General features: G+C 41.2%; 1 protein-coding gene across 4 annotated transcripts; it reads left to right on the forward strand.

Moving 5' to 3' along the window:
• Nucleotides 1–12: 12 nt before the first annotated feature.
• On the forward strand, nucleotides 13–19,590 carry CEP104 (centrosomal protein 104). Of its 4 annotated transcripts, none has more exons than XM_055704788.1 (22): nucleotides 13–72; nucleotides 811–975; nucleotides 1,523–1,696; nucleotides 2,014–2,152; nucleotides 2,831–2,896; nucleotides 3,287–3,363; nucleotides 3,526–3,694; nucleotides 3,914–4,072; nucleotides 4,765–5,013; nucleotides 5,901–6,104; nucleotides 6,636–6,803; nucleotides 7,452–7,625; nucleotides 9,185–9,361; nucleotides 9,679–9,885; nucleotides 10,328–10,447; nucleotides 11,052–11,088; nucleotides 11,585–11,666; nucleotides 12,270–12,378; nucleotides 12,688–12,826; nucleotides 13,276–13,343; nucleotides 14,806–14,896; nucleotides 17,937–19,590. In XM_055704788.1, exons 2-22 carry the CDS (start codon nucleotides 863–865, stop codon nucleotides 18,041–18,043), a joined length of 2,829 nt encoding a protein of 942 aa, XP_055560763.1. In that variant the 5' UTR covers nucleotides 13–72; nucleotides 811–862; the 3' UTR covers nucleotides 18,044–19,590. The 4 variants fall into 4 exon arrangements, with proteins under 4 accessions (XP_055560763.1, XP_014134251.1, XP_027659083.1 ...); XM_014278776.3 differs by lacking the exon at nucleotides 13–72 and adding an exon at nucleotides 160–472; XM_027803282.2 differs by lacking the exon at nucleotides 13–72 and adding an exon at nucleotides 161–472 and having other exon boundaries at nucleotides 10,328–10,441.
• Nucleotides 19,591–20,568: the final 978 nt, after the last annotated feature.

The raw sequence follows: 20,568 nt of genomic DNA on the forward strand, positions 1-20,568 counted from the left end.
AGGGCGGGCTGTGTGCGCATGCGCGGCGGCGGGCGGCGTTGCCATGGGACCCGGCGGCGGGGCCGCAGTGAGGCAAGTGGGGCTCGGCCCGGTCGCTCCCTCTCTCCTCTCCTCTCCTCTCCTCTCCCCTCCCCTCCCCTCCCCTCCCCTCCGGCCGGGCGAGTCGCCTCCGGGGCCCGGTCAGGCCGCCGCTGGGCTCTGGGCCGCCGTGCAGGCCGGCTTTATCCGTGGCCCGGCCCGGCCGTGACCCCGAGCCAGCGCCGGGAGCCTCTGGGGCCTGCGGGCTGCCGCCGAGGCCTGCTGCCGCCTCCCACGGCCAGGCGGCCGGGGCAGGACCGGGGGGCTGTCGGCAAAGGCTGAAATTAATCCTATAATATCCCTGCGGCAGCGTGGGGAGCGGGGGTCTTTGGTGCTTGTCCCGCCGGTCGTTGACCCCATCCTGTGCTGTCCCCGTGTGCGCGGCTGTTAAAAGGTGCTAAACCGACCCTGTTCTTCACTGTGCTTTTCCATTGGCTTAAGCACAGAGGGTGGTACGGGTTTCTCCTGTGCTTGTTTTGGAACTTGTGGTTTCAAGCTCCATCTTGGATTAGCAAATTTAATTGAGTTTATTGGCAAACTGCTATACAAGTTAGCTAAACTCTTCTTTCAGTAAGTAGTAATAAAACACTCCGCATACGAATGTGGTGCGGTTTACAATGCCAATATTCATTAAAGGAAATTTAGGTTTGTAGTCATTATCTACTGACCGATGGACCGCAGGATTTAGTCCTTTAACTCTAGTGTTTCAATGTTCTTTTCTTGTCCTTCCAGGGATTATCTTAAGCTTGAAACATCAACGCTTTGACTAGCTTACTTCTGCAGCATGCCACACAAGATCGGTTTTGTAGTTGTTAGTTCGTCAGGAGAGGAAGATGGCTTCAGCGCAAAAGAGCTGATGGTTCATGCACCAACAGTGAATGGATGGCGATCACCCAGGTACTGCAAGTGGGAGGAATGTGCCTAGTTCTGAAGCACTGACTTGCAAATGAGTGGGAGACATACCATGCATGGTCACAGTAGTTTACAGCATCCCTGACCAAACCAGTTATAAAACCAAAAAAGTTACTTTAATCCCATGGAACCCTTGTCCTGGGGGGGGGGGGGGGGGGGAGGGGAAGCATTTTGTTCCGCATTTTGTTCCGCACCTAAAAGCATCACATTGCATTTAAATCAAGTCCTTTAAAAGACAAAAAGGGAACAGGTTTTGCTTTTCTCCGTCTTGGAGTTTGCAGCTGCTTTGGCTTAGTGTTAAAAATCTGGTCCTCTCAGCACATCCTCTAGGTACGTATGGGACACTTTAACATACACATACATGCGATAATGTGAAAAGAGTTTCTACTTTACTCTTTGGTTTCTTGTTACGAATATTTGTAACACTGACTTAAATTGTAATAACTTTGGAAAGTTTCATAATTAGATGTTACTCAAATTAGAAGTGAAGTCGTCTTTAAAAAGATGATTCAGAAATTGTGTGTGTTTTCAGACTCTGTCAGTATCCACAGGAAATTATTCTGCAGTTGGTGGAGAGATGTCGAATACGAAAGCTGCAGTTGCTTGCTCACCAGTACATGATTTCAAGCAAGATTGAGTTCTACATCAGTGAAAGCTTGCCTGAATACTTTGCTCCTTATCAGTCAGAGAGGTTTCACAGACTAGGGTAAGTCAAAAAGCTCTAAATGATTTTATTACCTTAATCAGAAAGGCTTCAGGAGGACATAATACTCATTATGCTTTGCCTGCGATGTTGATACGCTGTGCTGGAAGCAGTAAAGAGATTCCATACGTGCTTAGATCTGTAATGAAGACGTAGGTGTAAGAAGCGTGATACAGATGAACAATCTTGCCAGATGACAGCACGCATTGTTTCAGTTATGAGGCAGTTTAAAATCGTACTGAAGCACAAACCTGAGGAGCAGAAATACAGCTGTGTATTTGTGTGTTTCCTCTGCTTACTTGTTATGTTTTCTTTCTCAGTTATGTCCCTCTCTCAGACAACGAAAAGACCAATTTCAAAGCACGAGAGTTAAAATCTGTGTATATGGATGCAGTTGGCCAGTACCTGAAGCTGATTTTCCATAAAAATTATGTCAATAAATACAATGTATATGGTCAGGTAAGCTGAGTTAAGAGTCCTTACTTGCTAAGCTAGATGATGTTTCAGTAGTACAGAACAGGCATAGAAATCTGCTCCTTTGGTTTGTAGAAGCTAAAAATGTGGGTTGAAAGCTCCTGCAGTTATTTTTGGTTTCTCTTAAAACAAAAAATACCAATGAGAGGTTATAAGTGACCTGGAATCATGACCAAGTGTATGCAACTTATTCAGAACGAATGAGTCAAGTGCACTTTCCATTACTGCCTTTCATTCTGAGTTTTTGACGGCAAAGGAGACTGTGCTGAAGACAAAGTACTTCCTCTGAGAATAGCTCTGTAGTCGCTACAAAGTCACACTTAGTCTTTAGAATCTGATGTGGCATTAGGTGAAAGTGTTGTACAGCCAGCCAGATAGATACTTGATTTTTCTTTGCCTCAGTTCTGCAGTGACGCTTTTCACTTCCATCCCAGACTGGAAAAGGGAACAACTGAGGACTGTACAATGTGGTCTGTAGATCTGGTAATAAATTTTTAATGAAGCATGAAGCACGTTTAGCACTTAGTGCTTTTCTTTGCTTCCATACCACCCTGGAGACCACAGGTCCTATTTTTGTTGTTCCATTTGTTTTGTTTCAGTTTCAATAGGATATGGAAAAAGTAATGACCTTATGCATTTATGTTTTCTTTAAATCTATCCCAGGTTGCCCTAGTAGCTATAAACATTATTGGAGATCCAGCAGACTACAGTAATGACAGCAATAATACTGTAAGTGCAAAGCATCCCTTCTCTTTACTGTTGCTACACATATTTAGTTACAGGGTTCTTGGGGTAATGGAATACATCTTTCTTCTGCTAGTTTTGTGCTGTAGCAGAGCTGCCATGTGTTGATTTTTATGGGTTTGTTTAAATGTTATCTTGAAGGAAGAAAGAAGGCTCAAAAATTGAACCTAATATGCAGGTACAAAAATGAAAACAATCCATTTGAACATTTGCATTTTCAGCCTCTCCAAATTCTCTTGTTTCAGTATACCCCAAAACATAAGTATTGTAAGTTGCGTAGCTTATGTTGGTTGTGGCAAGTCAGAATTTCTGTCCTGAACATGCACTCGATATTGATTAATTAAGATGGTTTTGTGTTTTTTTCCCCTTACAAAGTCTTCCAGAGAGAAGCTGATAGACCATTACTTAGGAATTAAATCAGATGATCCTGCGTTAGATGGAACTTACCTCAGGTAAGGATGTTCTTTTGCATACACCCTGGCAAAACGTTTACTCGGTCAAAAGTAGTTTTCAACTTCTATACATTGTTAGTTCCCTGCTAGTGAAAAGAGAAGACGTACGCACAGCCTGGTTTATTTTGGATTTGCTGAAAGTTACTCATTTTATATCTTCAGGAAACCTGACTCCATTTCGCCTCTGGACGATTTGGCTTTTGACATGTACCAGGATCCAGAAGTTGCTCAGATCATACGTAGACTGGATGAGAAGAAGCGCGAAGCTGTCCATCATGAATACTATGATTATGCCAAGAAACTCAAGCAAGCTATTGCAGACTTGCAAAAGGTGTTGTTGAAAGACTGTTTATCTCTGAATCCGAACGGTATTCCAGTGGTCCACCAGGGACCCTAGTGTTCATGTGGAATCATAATGATTTCCAGTGTAGTTTCAAAATAGTAATTTTAAAGTCAGATAGCTTGATTTAAAAACTCGGCTGGAAATACTGAAATATATACGTATGTACAGTAATATGATTTCAAGCTAGTTTGTTATACCATCTTCTAGGTAGGGGAACTACTTGGACGGTATGAAGTAGAGAAGCGTTACGCTGTAGAGAAAGAGGATTATGATCTTGCTAAAAAGAGGAAACAGCAAATGGAAGCATACCGCCTGAAGGTGTATCAGCAGCTGGAGCTCCACGATCTTCTGGACGCCAAGCTGATGGTGGGTGCTGTTATTCCTAATTCATGAGGCATTATCGTGTGGGTATTGTAAGTAGAAATGGCAGAACAACCAAAACAAATTCAAAGAAGAATAATTGTTATGCAAGTATTTTATGACAATCATACATACATGAATTTTAAGTTCTCTGTTTGGATTGTGGATTTCCCTAACCAAAGGCTTGCATGTGGCACTTTGTGAACATGCCTAGTTCTCCATAAATGACATTACATTAAACTTTTAAGGTCTCAAGCAAATGACATTAGAATCCTGAATGTTTTGGGTAATTTCAGGGCTACCCAATGCAGATTAATAAGATACTTTCTCATATTTTGACAGGGTATAGCAGGCGTATACTGGCCTCAAGGTTAACCATACAGAATTAATGCGATAAGATGCATGTGTGCATACATGCATGCGTGCATATATATATATATAAATATATATATATATAGTTTTATCCTGTTCCCAGAATAGGAAGCTTTATAGTCTCTCCACACACGCATCCACACAGAATTACTTTCTGATTGTTTCGTAAAGCTGCATCCAGTGGAAATGGTTGAACATCTGTGAGTGAGGCCTGATACTTACTTGAACGCACCAGAACCTTGTTGATCATCAGAGTTATAACTGTAGTAACTCTGATTTTCATATATTGTTAGCCTTGGTTTACAAAATCTCCTTCCTTCTCTCAGATTCAGAAACCATCTGAATTGTCTTTGGAACCTACGGTTTTTACTGACAGTCCTCAGCGCACAAAAAGTACAAATTCACCTCCTTGTGAGCACACAGAACCACAAAAAGGAGAGCTGCGGAAAGCAGAGCCTTTGCTGGAAAAGAGGTCACCAGATCCCACCTCTGCTGAGCCCATTATTCCCCATCAATCCCCTCCTCCTCCTGTGACTCATCCCACAACCTCTGGGGGAGCGTTTCCCAAAGAAAGTGTGAGTAGTGTACTTCTCTTGCTGTGGAAATCTATTGGAACAAATGATCTTGTATTTGATCTTCCAAAACAAGGCCTTTTGCGGATAGTCTCACAGCTTCTGTAGTATCTGAAATTGACTGTATTGCTGAGCAGTGCCCATCTAATAATTGGCATTGGTCTTTCATGAATGTCTTTGGAAGCTTTTAGAGACATTCATTGAGATGGAGGCAAAAAGGGATTATACCCGATTTATATATAGGTGAATGGGAGCAAATAGACTGATTAAATGACTCAGCGGGGGTCACACAGCCAATATAGTGGAAGCTGAATTCTGCTTGCTCTGTTAATGGCTTCATAAATCTCCTTCTTGAAGATCACGTTGGATGAATCTACAGCAGCAAGAGAATTTGTTGGAATGTGGTTGTAGAACAAAAGTCTTGGTGTCATGTCTAAAGAGAGGAAGTAATTGATGTATCTAGCTTGACCTCTAGGTTTTGCTGCTCCGGCTTTTGGCAAAGTTAAAGAAGGCTTGTGTTGACTCTGCTAGTAGTAGTATTCTCTCCTAACTGTACGTTGACTTAAAATTATTTAACAAATAAAGGTTCATTACTTGCTTGCTTCTGATCAATGGGTGATTTCTTCTGTAGATGCATGCACTTCCACAAAAGGCATCTTGTGTGGGTTTTATGGTATTCTATAGACAAGGAATAAATTTTATTCACAGGTGCTGATTCTGTTTCTTCATAATGCTATTATAGGAACTTCAATATCTGTCCTTAATTGTAAAAGTGACACTGTTTTAGTGGGGGAAGCAATGTATTGAGGTGAATCCAGGTAGTGAAGAATGATGAAAGAACTTAAAATCTGCTGTTCTAGAAATTACTTAGATGTGATCTTCTGTGTTAGGTTGAATTTTTGCCTTATGATGAGAGACCTCTTCCAGCTGCCTGCAAACAGTCTGATGAAGCAATTGCATACCTTGAGCCAGAGGTGACTGAAGAGTATATCAGCGATACTCCAAGGAGTGGCATTACTGGGGAACCAGAAACCTTAACTGAGAAGGCACTGAGGGAGGCCAGCCCCGCTATTGAAGTTTTTGGAGAAGCTTTGGTAAAGAACAGCAAAATAACACATAGATTATTTGTGATCTGTGTGGAGTTATTTGATATGCGCTTATCTACAAGGACCTACTGATATGTTTTCTACATGTTCAGACCTGCTGCTTAAAAATCTGACTTTAAAATTTGACCTTGGATATATGGGTGCCTGTTTTCAATGTTGACATGATGCTGCAGCTTTTATGATTGATTACTTGATGAGCTATTAAGCAGGTAGTATCCAGTAGACTGTTTTTGAGTATGAACCCTGCCACAATACCCATAACTTGCCACTGTCTTTTGTAGGGAGAGAAGCCATTACTTTGCCTGAAATGGTTCCTATACCCTGAGCTGTTAATCCATTTTTCTCATAATTTTTCAAAAATAAGTACTGTTAATAAGAGCCACGTTCCTGTAGGAAACACCTGGGGATTTCATGCTTAAGTTCATATGTTTGTTTGAGGCTGTTTCTAGATATAAATGTTGAATAAATATTGAAATATCAGTATTGACCTTTTAAGAGATAATCTCGCTCTGTGTTCAGGTTTCAGGAGCATATTCCAAAACTTGGTCGTATCGAGAAGATGCGTTACTAGCAGTATATAAGAAGCTGATGGAAATGTCGGTAAACACTCCAAAGGATGATTTAAAAAACATGCTGAGGGCTGCCATTTTTCTTGTAAGGAGAGCCATCGAAGACATAGTGTCTTCCGTAAGTTGTGATATGTTTGATAAGGAACGCAGCCAAAATTGTAGAACCACATGATTAAGATACTTCGAACAAATAGTTTGCAAAACAACTGTGGAGTAAATTTTAAAACAAAAACAAACAAACAAAAAAAACCCAAAACAAAAAAACCCACAACTGGAATGTCAGCTTTTAGTTAGGCTCAAGGACTGAGCAATGTCTGGCATTCAGCAGTGTGGAAAATACTGTCCTGGGCTGAGTAATGAGCTTGAGAAACAGCTGCTGATGCAGTAAATGTGTAGTGTGGTTGAGATTATTTTTTTTCAAGTTGAAATACAGCAAGGAAGTAACTTCTAGTTTCCAGCTTGAGAGTACAGTTAGCCTAAGGGGACTTGGGCTTCAAATAAGCGTTAAACAAGAAGAAAAGAAAAAAAAAAAATCAAGAACTGTGTTACTCTTTATAAAATACCAGTTCTGAAGCCTTTCACCTAAGCCCTCGCAACATGTTTGCTGGAAAAGAGATATCTGAAGTAGCTTCTACTAAGAATGCTACCGTAATTCTAGATTCCTGTTGCTGCTGTTCTTTAGAACTACAGAAGAGATTTCACAATATTGTCTGAAAACAGAGATCTGTGTGATATTTGTGTTGTTTCTTTTTTCTTTTTAACTTAGGTTTTTCAAGCTGCCCTGAAACTTCTAAAAATGATCATTACCCAATATATACCAAAACATAAACTGGGAAAACTAGAAACTTCTCATTGTGTGGAAAAAACGCTTCCTAATTTGCTTTCTAGGACGGGAGACTCTTCTTTACGCCTTCGCCTCATGGCTTCTAACTTTATTCAAGTAGGTGTTTTTCTTCAAATTACCATTTTATTTCCATGAAGAATGTCACAGAGCTTACAGGTGGGTAATAGCTAATCAGATTCCACTTGGAGACCAGGGTTTGCTGCTGTAAAGGATTACACCTTATACGGAAGGCGAAGTGGTAGAACCAAATTAGTATCTTTGCAGTGTTTTTTCTAGTCCTGTATTGTCACCTCTGTTGTGGGGGGACAGTGTGGGGAAAAAACCTGCTGCTGCAGATGCAAGGAGCGTGTGACTCTTGTGTTCTTTGCTGCAAGTAGTCTACAGAGATGAGAGCAAGAAAGTACCACACAGTCTGAGCAGTACGTTGTAATTTGATTCCATTTTTGACAGTCAACTTCTGAAAGTCAACTTGACAAAAGCATAGAAAAGATGCCCGTTTTAAAAGACACAGTCCGTTCCTTGCTTAATGCTGACAAAGAGCAGCTGTGAATAGCTGCTAGAGAATTACAGTCTCTTTTTCTAGCGGAATTTAGAAGAAAGAACAGGAGTTCTGTGTGAAAATGTGCTAGTTCAGTCCCAGGAGTGGAGTGAGTTACTGGCTCTGGGTTATTTATCCGTGCTTGCATCTGCACATGGAGGGAAAAGACTTTCTTTCACTGTAGATGTAACTAAAATTTTAGCAGCATTATTGTGTGGTGTGGTGTGCCGCTGGAACCCAAACGTCATGGGTTTGCTTTATTACTACTACTTGATTTGTTTGCAATAGATTCTGTAATTGAATGAGAAAGCAAATGAGAAAATGGTTACTAAGGTATTTCTGTAGACAGGGCATGGCCTGGAGAGAAGGAAAATGTGTTTATGTTGTATGGCTGCTGATAGATGACATGCTGCCTGAATAAGCAGTTCTCAAGGGAAGGTGCCCCATCTTTCTAGAAATAAGTATGTCCAACAGAGAGCAGCCATTGTGGTGACAGCTGCATCTGGCCCTCGGGAAGAGGGACTGCAGGACACCATCATCTGCTGGAGCATCTGTCAGCTGACAGGAACTGGGAGGAAGGAGGGCTTTGGGTTATTAAACATACTGCTACCCGCAAAGAAATAAACACTGAGCTTTGAATAACAGCAGATTTTAGCCCTTAAGGTTCTTTGCAAAATAGAAGGAGAAATTATAAGATGGCATGTGTCTTCTGAAGCACTCTTGGAATCCATCTTGATGTGATGTCAAGACTTTGCATCCTTTGTGGCACTTCTCCCTCCTCTGCATGTAGTGCAGTGTCAGATGGAGTTACAACATTTTTCTTACAGTCCAGTTCTAGAACTCATCTGAGAACGTCTAAGATTTTTATTGATTTCTCAATAGCTTTCTCTCTGATGCCAAAAGCAAGACCAAACATCTGTATAATCTTCTCTTTAAAGTGTTTGCACTTCTGGCTGTGAAAGTAACGAATAAGCAGCTATTATAAGCTTCTTATGGAAGGCTTATTTCATTTTACTGAACTTGTTATAGGTAACTTAGAATAACTCTACTTTGCAAAGACAGTTAATTTTCCTCATTTAATGTTCCTACACGCAACTGACTCCCTGTATGTTTATAGGAAATGGCACTGTGCAGTGAAGTTAAACCTCTTCAGATTGTTCCAGTTCATCTGGTTCAACCATTAAAACCAAACTCCCCAAGACGTCTGGCAATGAGTCAAGCGGAGTTAGTGGAATACCTCTTGAAAGAAATGGGAACTGAAAACTCGGGGTTTACCATCACCAACGTCATGAAGGTAGGAGTCTGAGTTCACAACACGTCAAGTTTTTTCTGTTACTGTTTTATTGGGGTTCGTCTGTTTTGGAGTGCTTGGTGAGTTGCTGAAGAGAATTTGAGCCCCGCTTGGAGGGTGGCAGCACACAAGCTTGTGAGGAAGCAACTTGCCAATATGGGGAAAAAACAATCACTGGGTCAAGAAGTGTTTGCAAAAACCTGTCTGTATGAAGGTTTTTCCCACTGCAGTGAAATAATTGTCTTAGATGAATAAACAAGTCCTTAAAAACATGTGGGAAAAGAGACATATTATTTTTTTATGATTATTATTATTTTCAGTTTGCAACAGGCGCTTTGGAGCACAGAGTTTATGAAGTTCGCGATGCAGCATTGCGGATTATCTTTGATATGTACAGGAAGCACAAGGCTGCTGTACTGGAATATCTTCCTCCAGATGATGCAAGCATTCGCAAGACTGTTCTCTATAAAACACTCTTTGATGGATTCACTAAAATAGATGGTAAAATTTCTGAAGCTGAAATCAGGGTACGTAGTAAGACTGAAGAACATACACAGTTGCATTGCATTCAGCTGGTCAATATACTTATTTCATAGCTATATTAGACATTGAGTGACGCACATAGCAGAATATCATAAAGTGTGTTATTAACATTACTTAGTGTAAAAAAGCTGGTGTTCAGTTTATTATATATGCTGCTTCTTAGGAATAAAGCCTACAGAGATGGTATTTCTGAAATAAGACACAATCATTTTGGAAAATACACATATACTATTTTATGCTGGCTAGCCTTGGAAGCAGTAAGCACAGAAGAAATGCTATGTGTTTCTTTCAAGTAGTACAGAAGAATTTGGGGAGAGGGAGGTGTTACTGTAACAGACTGACCATTTAACTGAGCAGGATGTTTCTTGTACTCCATTGACCATTTGTTCTATGCTGATGTGTTTTATTGAAAGTATTTCTTGACAGGCACAGAGAAAGGCAGCAACAGAAAAAGCAGAGAAACAGAAGAAGGAAGAAATAAAAGTTCTGCAAGATCAGCTGGCAGCTTTAAAGGAGACAAAAGCAGAAGTTCAAGCTGGAGTTTGGGTTTGATTTTTTTTTTTTAATTCTTTTTTCCATGGGTTTCATAGGCTTAGACAACTAACGTTACTATTGTCTCATTATAAACAAAAAAAACAAAAAAAAGATAAGTTCTCTGAAATACACTAACTGCCTTTCCTCCTCAGCAGTCTGGTTTAAAATCTGAGGCGTTGTTTTTCCTTACATAGTATAAAATTTGGATTCTTTTTTATAACAGCTTTGTCTGTCGGATGGTAAATTTGAGAGTGTTTCTACAACTCTTAAGTGTTTCTGTACCAGCTAGAGAATAGGAATTCTACTGAGCATGTCAGGGCCTTCTAGTAGCATGCTGTGCTGCACTTCCATTAAGTTTTATATCTGAACCTCAGAAAAGTAGTCAGCTACCTCAGTGCCAGGGTGTAGGACTGATTTTTCCATCCTCAGAGATTGCTGCCTCGCTACCCAAGAGGTTTGCTGTAGGACCAGAAGCACAAACATTGTAATGCATGGATTCTGCTTCTAAGCTTTTAATTCCAGAGAAAAATCAGAATATTATCTGCTCTTTCTTTCTCCCTGGCAAGCAATCACAGTCATTAAGCAAATTTCTGACTTAAATGTCTTTTTTTGATAGGAGAAAGAATGTGATTTTCAGAAGCCAAAGAATCAAGGTAGGTAATTTCAAATAGTATCAAGAAAAATAGAGACATTTCAAGATGTCTGTGAAATAGTGTAAGATGCTTAAATAGATTATTGAATTATCTTGGTTAAAAACATGCCAGAACACTTTGGAGTGGTTGAGCCTCAACCTGCTGTAGAGGTAACAATGTTCATGAAAGAAAATTTACCATCAACTAACTAGTTAATTTCTAATAAGAAATTAGCATGGCTTGGCCTGAAACCATTTTAGATTTCTCCCCAACCTGAGGTAGATCATCTACTACATATAAAAATAATCAGTTAAATATTTTATTGTAATAGATCACTGAAGTACTTGTGTCCCAGTTGCTTACGGGTATGTTGGCTTTCAGCGCTTGTTTACCAATATGGCAGTGGTGTGCTTCTGTTAGCGTTCTTTGCTGTTGAGATCCAAAGAAGCAGTATTGTTAGGCGTGCAAAAGAACTGATTAAAATGTGATCTTAGTTTTAATAGCTCTCTTTTTACAGGTTACCAGGTAAATGAAAGCCCACAGCCTGCAGCAGCAGAGATTGCAGATGATCATTCCTCTGGTGCAAATTACGTGGCTAAGTAAGTTAGAAGAGCAGCTTCTAATCACCTTAAGCACTTTATATAACCTGCAAGCTAATAACAGTAATAACGTTCTTCCAGTTGATCAAAGCTCATACCTACAGCATTGAAACAATGAAAAAAAAAAAATCTCTTCTAACAGATCTGGAGTTATCACCAACTAGATGTTGATTTCTTTAAGTTCTTGGATAGTGTGACCTTGAACTTGTTTTCTGAGTAGTTGCTTGTGGGATAAGAAATTGCCACAAATGTTCAACTGCCAGTGTAAAATAAGGCAAAGATACAGTGTAGTTTCATGGTTATTGTAGGATAAGGGCATAGAGAAGCCATTTCAAAATTCTGGAGCCATGAAAGCCAGTTTCAGTGAGCTGTTCTCAGTGTTTTTGTGGAATTATGTTTTTCTATGCGAACATATGCTTTATAGCTGTCTTTACGGTAAATTACATAATGGTATCTGTACATGCCCCAACTGAAGGTCAGTGCTATGTAAGGGAAATAAGGCATGCCAAGATTTTAGCTATTTTTCAGAGTACTTCCTGACAGAAGACATGAGGTTCATTTCTCTCTCTGATGTTATTGATGTTTGTATTTTTTTTTTCCTAGCATGTGTGTGTTTTGTGGTGAAAGGGACAAATCCTTTACAGAGGAAAGATTGGATCTCCATTACTGGAAACACTGCCCTATGTTAACCAGATGTGAGCACTGCAAGCAGGTTAGGCATAAACTTTCTAGAGCTACTACAAGACATTAACTGTTGTTATTCTGGTTTTAAGGTGCTAGAAAACATTCAGTGCTAAGGTAGATTAATTCTGAACACAACTGTGTGATCTTGGATAGTGCTTTTCGAAAAGAGCAGCATTATAAATTGTATTAATAATTAGACTAAAATTTCATTTTCCCTCTCTCATTTTGGAAAGTGAGATGTAATTTCCAAAAAATGACTTAAGCATTTTTTAAAATGCTATCCTTATTTGCTCAGTACAGGTGCAAATCTTCTTGGGTGCCTCTTGCTTTATTGCAGGTGGTGGAAATAGCAGGCCTGACAGAGCACTTGTTGACTGACTGCGATAAAAAGGACAGCTTTAGGAAATGTCCGCGGTGCGCTGAGGCCCTTCCAAAAGACGAGTTGCCCAAACATATTAAGAGCAAGACTTGCAATTGTGAGTAGTTTCCAACAGAGAAGTTGAACTTAAAGGTCCAGTCAGTCAGACTTTCAAATACTGCGTATCTTTGGCAAGTCAGACTGCTTTTGTGTAGGTACTGCACTGTGGATTTTGAAATTTAAGTAAATCCTCAGGAGGGAAGGCTTTTGGGATAAGCGCCTGAGTTTTCCAGTACTTGAAATGTTTTGCTTCTATAAATGTATGTGGGGAGGCTGAGTGAGGAGAACAAAAAGCTTGTACCACAACCTTGCAGATTAAGCCCTTTTGATTTTGTGTTTTGATGTAGATGATTAAACACAGGTCTTCTCTGATGGCATTTAATGACAGAGTAGGAGCTGTTTTAGCCATGGGATAGTTTTATGCTCTTTGTTCTGCAAGTTGTCCTCTTGTATTTGAAATTAACCTGTTTTACAGTAATTCTTATGCTATTTTTCTAATCACTTCAGCTGCCAAACCAGAGGACGTGGCAAACCATTGCCCGTTGTGCCATGACAACTTTCCCCCAGGAGAGGAGGTAAGGCTGCCTTCCAGGTGGGTCTGATGCTGCTGTGTCACTGGGGCTGAATTAGTGGCCTGTCCTGACACTGGCTTATACCCAACACCTGAAGAACTTGCCTGGATTATTGCCAGGGTCCCTAATGGCCACCTCATGCTCTGGGGTCTTCTGCCCATAAAGGTGTATATGGGAACCACGAGGCTACAGGCTGTTCAGTGCAGGTCTTTCTCCTCCTGCATAGGCAGCTATACACCTTACAGCTTTCCAAATTCCCAACTACTGCTAGAATCTGTGAGTTCATTTGTCAGCCCTAGTGTTTGGAGTGACGTCACGCAGCTTAAAACCCTGCAGCGGGACTGAGCACATCCAAGAGGGCAGCCAGGATTGAGGTGCTGTGGGTTTGGGTGTAAGAAAAAATGGACATGAAGAAAGTAAGCAAGAACTGCTCTAGTTGTCTACAGAGTTGAGATGGCCTCTCTCTAATTTCTACCTGCTCTTCCCTGTAACTGCCTAATGCTATGAAATCGCTGACATGCCAGCTCCAAAATATGCTTTCAGCAGTTGAAAATATGTATTAGTATTATATAAAAAGTGATCTGTTCAGAAAATATGTAACATACCTGTTTCAGTATTTTCTATTAATCCAACGCTATATTATAAGAAGTTAGGTGTATGATTTTTGGCAAAAGACTATCCAGGAGGCAGCCAGCAACTCTATACTGCATATTAGATCCAGTTAAATGTCAATGGCTGATACACAATCTTTGTAATTTTCTTCCTTGCAATGGGCCTGTTGAGTAGTGCTTCTGATCCCAAAACCAAGCTTCTTCCAAATCCTTTGCTTTGCCCATCATGAGGAGCTCAGAAAATACTGTGACCAAGTCTGAAATGTTTGTTGAGAAATGTGTGTTGTTTGGATTTGGGTTTTTTCTTGCTTCTGCCCAAACTATTCTTGTAGGTAAGGGACTTCACTTAGCCTCTAGTTTGAAGAGGCCATCCTGTTTTCTTGTAACAGTAGCTCCTATACCTTCAGGTTGCTGAATGCTTTAATTATTGTCATAACCTTGTAGTTATATCCAGGCTTTTTCAGTTTAAAATATGTATAGATGAAAGATTTTTCCATGTTATTTGTACACTGTTTTTTCCTGATTTGAACTCAGGTGTCAATTAAGAAGATTTAAAAAACAAGACAAATGACACTTGCTTTTAATTTCTAGGATCTGTCGGGGGGGCGGGGGGGGGTGGGGTTATTGTGATGTACCTTTTAAGTTATATTAAAAACAAGGATATATTGATTTGCTTCAGTTGTAAGTCATAAGGTGCTCGTGCTTTTATGAGTGAGCAGATTGAAATGCTATTGCCATAAAGTCTGTATACAACTCTCATTTTCCCAATGTTTTAAAAAGATGTATAATGACCAGATAAAAGAGTGACTAACTTTGCTGGTATTGTAGTATCACTTCTTTTTAATTGACTTTAGGCCTGGAAATCTCACTTAATCGGCAACAATGGCTGTAAAATGAATCAGCGGAGGTTTTCCACAATGAGTAGAACTCTTCTGCTGCAGCCAGGTAAGATAATATTTTATGATCATAATGACTATACTTTTTACTGTGTGGCCTTTGCTTGAGAAAAGTATTTCGTCCTTTAGAGTAAGCTGGCTCTTAACTACTTGTTCAACACCTTTTTTGCATTTGTGTAACCTAACTGATATTTCTTATGCTGATATTTTGGGGAGCAAATTCCCAAAATCATTCAGTAACAATAATTTCAAAACAAGAGCGTCAGTTCAGTTGATTGGGGAGACTGGTGTATTTGATAATTTGATCAGTTCAGGCTTTTTTTTTTCCCTGCATAATAGCGTGATCATGAATAGCACAATCAGCAGCAATACTAAATAGTTAACGTTCTGGAAAGCTCCTGAACGCTGACACACAGAACTGAGTGCCTGATTTAGCTTCTAATGTCCAATCAGTGGATGCTAATCTAATCCTAATTACAAGATGAATTGAATAGTTAGTGCTGTGTACTGCTTTTCCTTTTCAATTCAGACCCAGGAGCTAGGCAGAATTTATGATGGTGCAGCTTCTTCACCAACAAAAGAGAAATTGATGCTGATGTCAGGTGGTTTATTTTTTTAACAGTTGTCTTTGTTTATGAAGCACATGCCAAATCCTTTTATTTCCTGAGCACACAAGTTAAACAGGCTATTTTCGCTGCCTGCAGCACCAAAACTCTTTTGGCCAGTAACCCCAAAACCTTTCCTCCTTCAGACATTTTTCCAGAGTTCTTTAGTTCACTGCATGTTCAGGTTGTTGCTAGAGTTAACTTCCTCTGCCCCATACTTGCTTTGCTCATACCTGCTGTCGTGGTTTAACCCTAACTGGTAATTAAGTACCACAGAGCCACTCACTCACTCCCTGCTCACTCACTCCCCACTCACTCAGAGAAGTGGGAAGGAGAATTGGAAAGGAATGTAAAACTCAGGGGTTGAGGTAAGAACAATTTCATAAGTAAAGCAAAAGCCGCGCACGCAAGCACAGCAGAAAAAGGGATTCATTCCCCACTCCCCACGGGCAGGCGGGTGTTCAGCCATCCCCAGGAGAGCAGGGCTCCATCACGTGTACCTGTTACTCAGGAAGACAAATGCCATAATGCCTGATATCCCCCCCTTCCTTCTTCTTCTCCCAGTTTATATATTCAGCATGACGCCATATGGTATGGAATAGCCCTTTGGCTAGTTCAGGTCACCTGTCCTGGCTGTGTCCCCTCTCCATGTCCTGTCTCCTGTCCTGTGCCCCCCCAGCCCTCTCGCTGCCAGGGCCCAAGGAACTGAAAAGTCCTTGACTTAGTATAAGCATCACCCAGCAACAACTACAAACATCAGTGTCCTATCAACATTGTTCTTACACCAAATCCAAAATGTAGCACTGCACCAGCTACTAAGAAAAAAAATAACTCTGTCCCAGCTGAAACCAGGACAGTATCCACCCCTTACTGCATACCACTTACGTCATGCCACGCTTTCCAATGCAACCTCATTAACCCCCATCACCCTTCCTGTCCTTTGATATAATACACAGATAGCATTCCACTGGTCTGTGGACCACCCCTGTAAAAAAGTCTATAAAATGTCTACAAAAATGTCCATTGAGTTCATTTAGTCCATGAACATGACCTCTTATGGTGCTCACTCAGGAGAAGAGAGGTTGTGTGTTGTATGGGGTTATCAGGCATCAAAGCCAGCTCAGGTGGGGTCACTGCTGCACTTGCACTGCTTCTTGTAAGGCCTGTCCTCCAACGGTTCAGGTGGTTCCTGCTGTAGTAATTCCTATCACATGAAACTCAAATCATGGATTACAACAATTTAAAGGTATATCCATTACAGTCTCCACCCCTGGTCCCTTCAGACCAGCCCGTAGGGTTTAACGTTGCAATGAACTCCCCCTTGCCCCTGCTCTGGCTTGGACTTATCCACAGACTGCGGTCCCTTACAGGGGACTCCAAGTGGAGCCTCAGCTACGAGCCACAGTCTCTCCAGGGGTATCCCTGCTGCGGCATAGGCGCGTCCACAGCCACAGTCGCTTCGAGGTGCACCTGTTCCAGCATGGCCTTATCCATGGGCCATCACCGTAGACCTGCTCCAGTGTGGCCTTACCCACAGCCACAGTCCCTTCAGAAGTAAATCAGCTCCAGCGTGGCCTTATCCCCGGCCGCAGTCCCTCCAGGGATGTACCTGCTCTGTCGTGGGCTTATCCATGACCACGCATTTTGAGGTGCACCAGCATGACCTCACGCACAGCCACTGATGCTTCAAGGTGTACCTACTGCAGCACGGACTTATCCACAGCCACAGATGCTTTGAGGCATACCTTCTCCAGCGTGGACTTGTCCTTGGGCCACAGTCCCTTCAGAGGTACCTGCTGCGGCACAGACATAACCACAGCCACAGCCACTCAAGATTTACCTGCTTGGGCATGGGCTTATTCCCAGCCACAGGCGCTTTGGGGTGTCCTGCTCCCACACAGACTCGGCCACAGGTCCTTTGGCTCGAGTTCACAGTGGAGTTCCAGCCTGCCCAGTACAGCAGCGCAGAAACAGCAGCGATGCCCTGGCCGTCTGCCAGCCCACACACGTGGCCATGGCTGTTGCCAAAATGTTCCCACACGCCTGCGTTTCACAACTACTCCAAGTTCCTGGAAAGTACTGTTGAATTGTCCCTTTCAGCTGTCAGAAGTGAATGATGTTCAATGGTTTCCAGTCTTGAACTGGACCTACAATCATGTCTGTCTGCAGCTTTGCTGTTTCTATTTGCTAACGAGAATGCTAGTTAGTTTGCTGCTGCTTAGAATTTGGACACATAGAAGGAGCTTAAATCCTTTCTGGGTACAGCTAAAGCTCCAGAGCAATTTCCTAGAGATAGGAAAGAAACCCTGAGCCTTTAGTTCTACCGCTCCTGGTATGAGACACACCTCAGGCTGGATACCAGCCAACTTTTAATTCCTCGGGTCAGCCGTTCGGACTTCATATAACTTGAGAATCAAAATGGTAGATAAAATTCAAGACGGACTAGATGTGCTTGCAATAACGATCTGTATTTTCTTTTCACAGGGAAAACAGGTGGCCAGTATTTAAGGAAGTCGAGTCCTTCAGGAGCAAAAGCTCAACGCCCCTCTATAGAAAGCAAGATCCCAACTCCAAGAGGGGGGCCCAAATAAAAGCACTGGCAAAACATATTCAAAGCCATGACAGGACAAGTATTTATTCCATCATCTTAGTAACTGGGCCTACAGTTGTCAATAGTAATTTTAAAAGTATGGGCAACTCGTATCATCTTTTTCGTTTGATGACATGGGGCTGTTTGTCAGCCTTGAGCAGTGCTCGCCTAGTCTGGCAACTGCAGAATGTAACTTCTGTGTTAGCTGTCTGTGCAGCACTGTGGTTTTCTAGATCGCTCACGTTAGAAACACGTTAGCAAATGAGGCTTGTTGCAGTCACGCAGGTTCCTTTGATGCAACGATGATGTGGGTATCTTCACAATACCGTTGTTCACCTGCCATGACGTGCAGCTAGCCTAAGGCGAAATGAAAAATACATGCGTGTGTAGAAGGAAAGACATGTCAGTCTCTACAAAGTGCATATCTCAGTTATCTGAAAGACCTTTATGATCCTGTATAGATGAACTCTTGAGCCAATTAATGGGTAAAATAGAATTCTGCTTTATAGAATTGTTTACTCATGTGTTTTCTAGAAAAAAAAAAAAAAAGAAAAATTGCAATGTAGATGAGGAAGGCTATGGTGTTTGTTTTTTCCACTGCAAATCCTACGGTGTAGATTTATTTGCTTCAGTTAGGACATATTTAGAAGTAGGGCCAGGAATTGGAAAGCTTTCTCAGGTGTCCGCTCCACAAGTACAATGCAGTCAGTCAAAGAATGATGCTGTTCTTTGGTGGTTAGCGTAGCCACTGTGCCGAGATCTCGTGTATTTTGATAGTAAGAAAGATACTATTTTTATGTTTACAACAGCTGTCTTTTTCTTCCATGTATTTGTCATGATAAACTTTGTCAGCTAAAATGGGACAAATTTATAGCTATTGTGAAAGCTTGCAAGTCCACTTGCGTGCTAGGCTCTAAAACTCTTGGTTCCTTCATCAGAAATGGGAAGCGTACACTCTTCTAAAACTGACTGCTATCCTTAAACACCTCAAATCAGCTGAAAGCTCTAGCTGACCCTGCAAAGAAAGGAATGGGATCAGGGTTGTTAGAAAATGTTTCTGCTCATTTTTAAAATGCTTAGAAACATTATTTTGACAGATAAATCTGCTCTCCTTTCTCGTATCAGAGAAATTAATTTTATGAGTTCAGGCATGTTAATAAGGTTGAAATTGATGTCTCATCCTTGGGTCTGTGAGGTGCTGGGAGCACAGCAAGACCTGCCTGGTGAGACGTGGCTTTGCTGCGGAAGCCTGGCCTGTACATCTATTTCAGTTTTAAGGGCAGCAGAGCAGTACCCGAAGCGCTACCGAACACCCAAGGATCGGCACCGAAAGCTCAAGGGCTGGTTGGATATTGCTGTAGGACGTGCTGTTACGTAGGAAGTACCATGAAACTGCTGTTCCGTGCTGCTCTCTCGCTGTACACCAAGTGCCTTATTAGTCCACTTGAGAAATGGATTAAGCGCAACTGCAAGAGTCCTGTTCGGTACGTGACAAGAGTATGTATTGATGAAGCTACTGTAAAAATTAAAAGTTATGCTTTAAAAATCTCACGGCTAATTCTGAAATATATCCCCAAGTAATGGCCTCTTAAAAAAAATCTTAGCGGGCCTCTGAAAAGCTTAATTAAATTTAGATCTTTTTTCCTGTTTTAGTGTACTGTGTCTCAGCTTGCTTCTAAATCCAGCTCTAATACAGAGTTTCTCTGTTAGATCTTGATTAAAATAAGCATCTGTAGACTACAGCATGTGACCATTTAATAGTTTCAATATTAATACAGAGCGTGCGAAGCTTTTGTACCCAAAGCAACAATCTTAATGTTTCTACTTGCAGCACTTGGGATAGAATTAATTGGTCCTAAATCTGTGTCCACCACAGGTATGAGACTGAGTGATTGTGCTAATACAAGTAGAAGTTTTGAGGGTTGGGTTTTTTGGCTACCACGGAGTGCATTTGTGGTGCTGTTTTGTATATACACCACTGGTTTTGTAATACGCGGTTTTTATAGTTTGTGTGCAGCCTGCCTACAAGCTTGTGAGTTTTGCAGGCAGATCAGTGTGCTTGTATTTTGAAAGTCTTTATAGAAACTGTTTCTTTAACCCTTCCTAATATATATATATCAACAAATATGCATATGTTAGGAATATACATACTATTAATAAATATGTATGTATGTTTATTGCTACTATAGTAATTCCTGTAACATGAAACTCAAATCACGTTATTTAGTGACACAGATTCCTATTTGAGAACCTGATATGCAAGCAAAATAATCATTGATTTTGCTCAGAGATTAGCATGCGCAATGGACTGTGGGCTCATCAGCTGCTGCCCAGAGTATTTTTTTCCTTTTGGACATAGAACTGTGAGCTTTCCATTGTGCAACTTTAATGAAAACCAAACAAACCACCCATGTGCAAAGGTCCTCCGTGTATTTTGTGTGGGCCAGTGTAGTATGTATATTGAACTGGTAAATGCAGCTCTCCATTGCTCCTCAACCAATGGCTTTCAAACCCAGTCAAGCCAGG

The sequence above is a fragment of the Falco cherrug genome, chromosome 3, assembly GCF_023634085.1.
Source record: "Falco cherrug isolate bFalChe1 chromosome 3, bFalChe1.pri, whole genome shotgun sequence".
Taxonomy (NCBI): Eukaryota; Metazoa; Chordata; class Aves; order Falconiformes; family Falconidae; genus Falco; species Falco cherrug.

Bases quoted from the DNA above. Each gene is read 5' to 3' on its own strand.
- CEP104 (XM_055704788.1), top strand. From the start codon at position 863: ATGCCACACAAGATCGGTTTTGTAGTTGTTAGTTCGTCAGGAGAGGAA. The intron at 976-1,522 runs GTACTGCAAGTG...GTGTGTTTTCAG, and splicing joins AATGGATGGCGATCACCCAG to ACTCTGTCAGTATCCACAGG. The intron at 12,379-12,687 runs GTTAGGCATAAA...GCTTTATTGCAG, and splicing joins GATGTGAGCACTGCAAGCAG to GTGGTGGAAATAGCAGGCCT.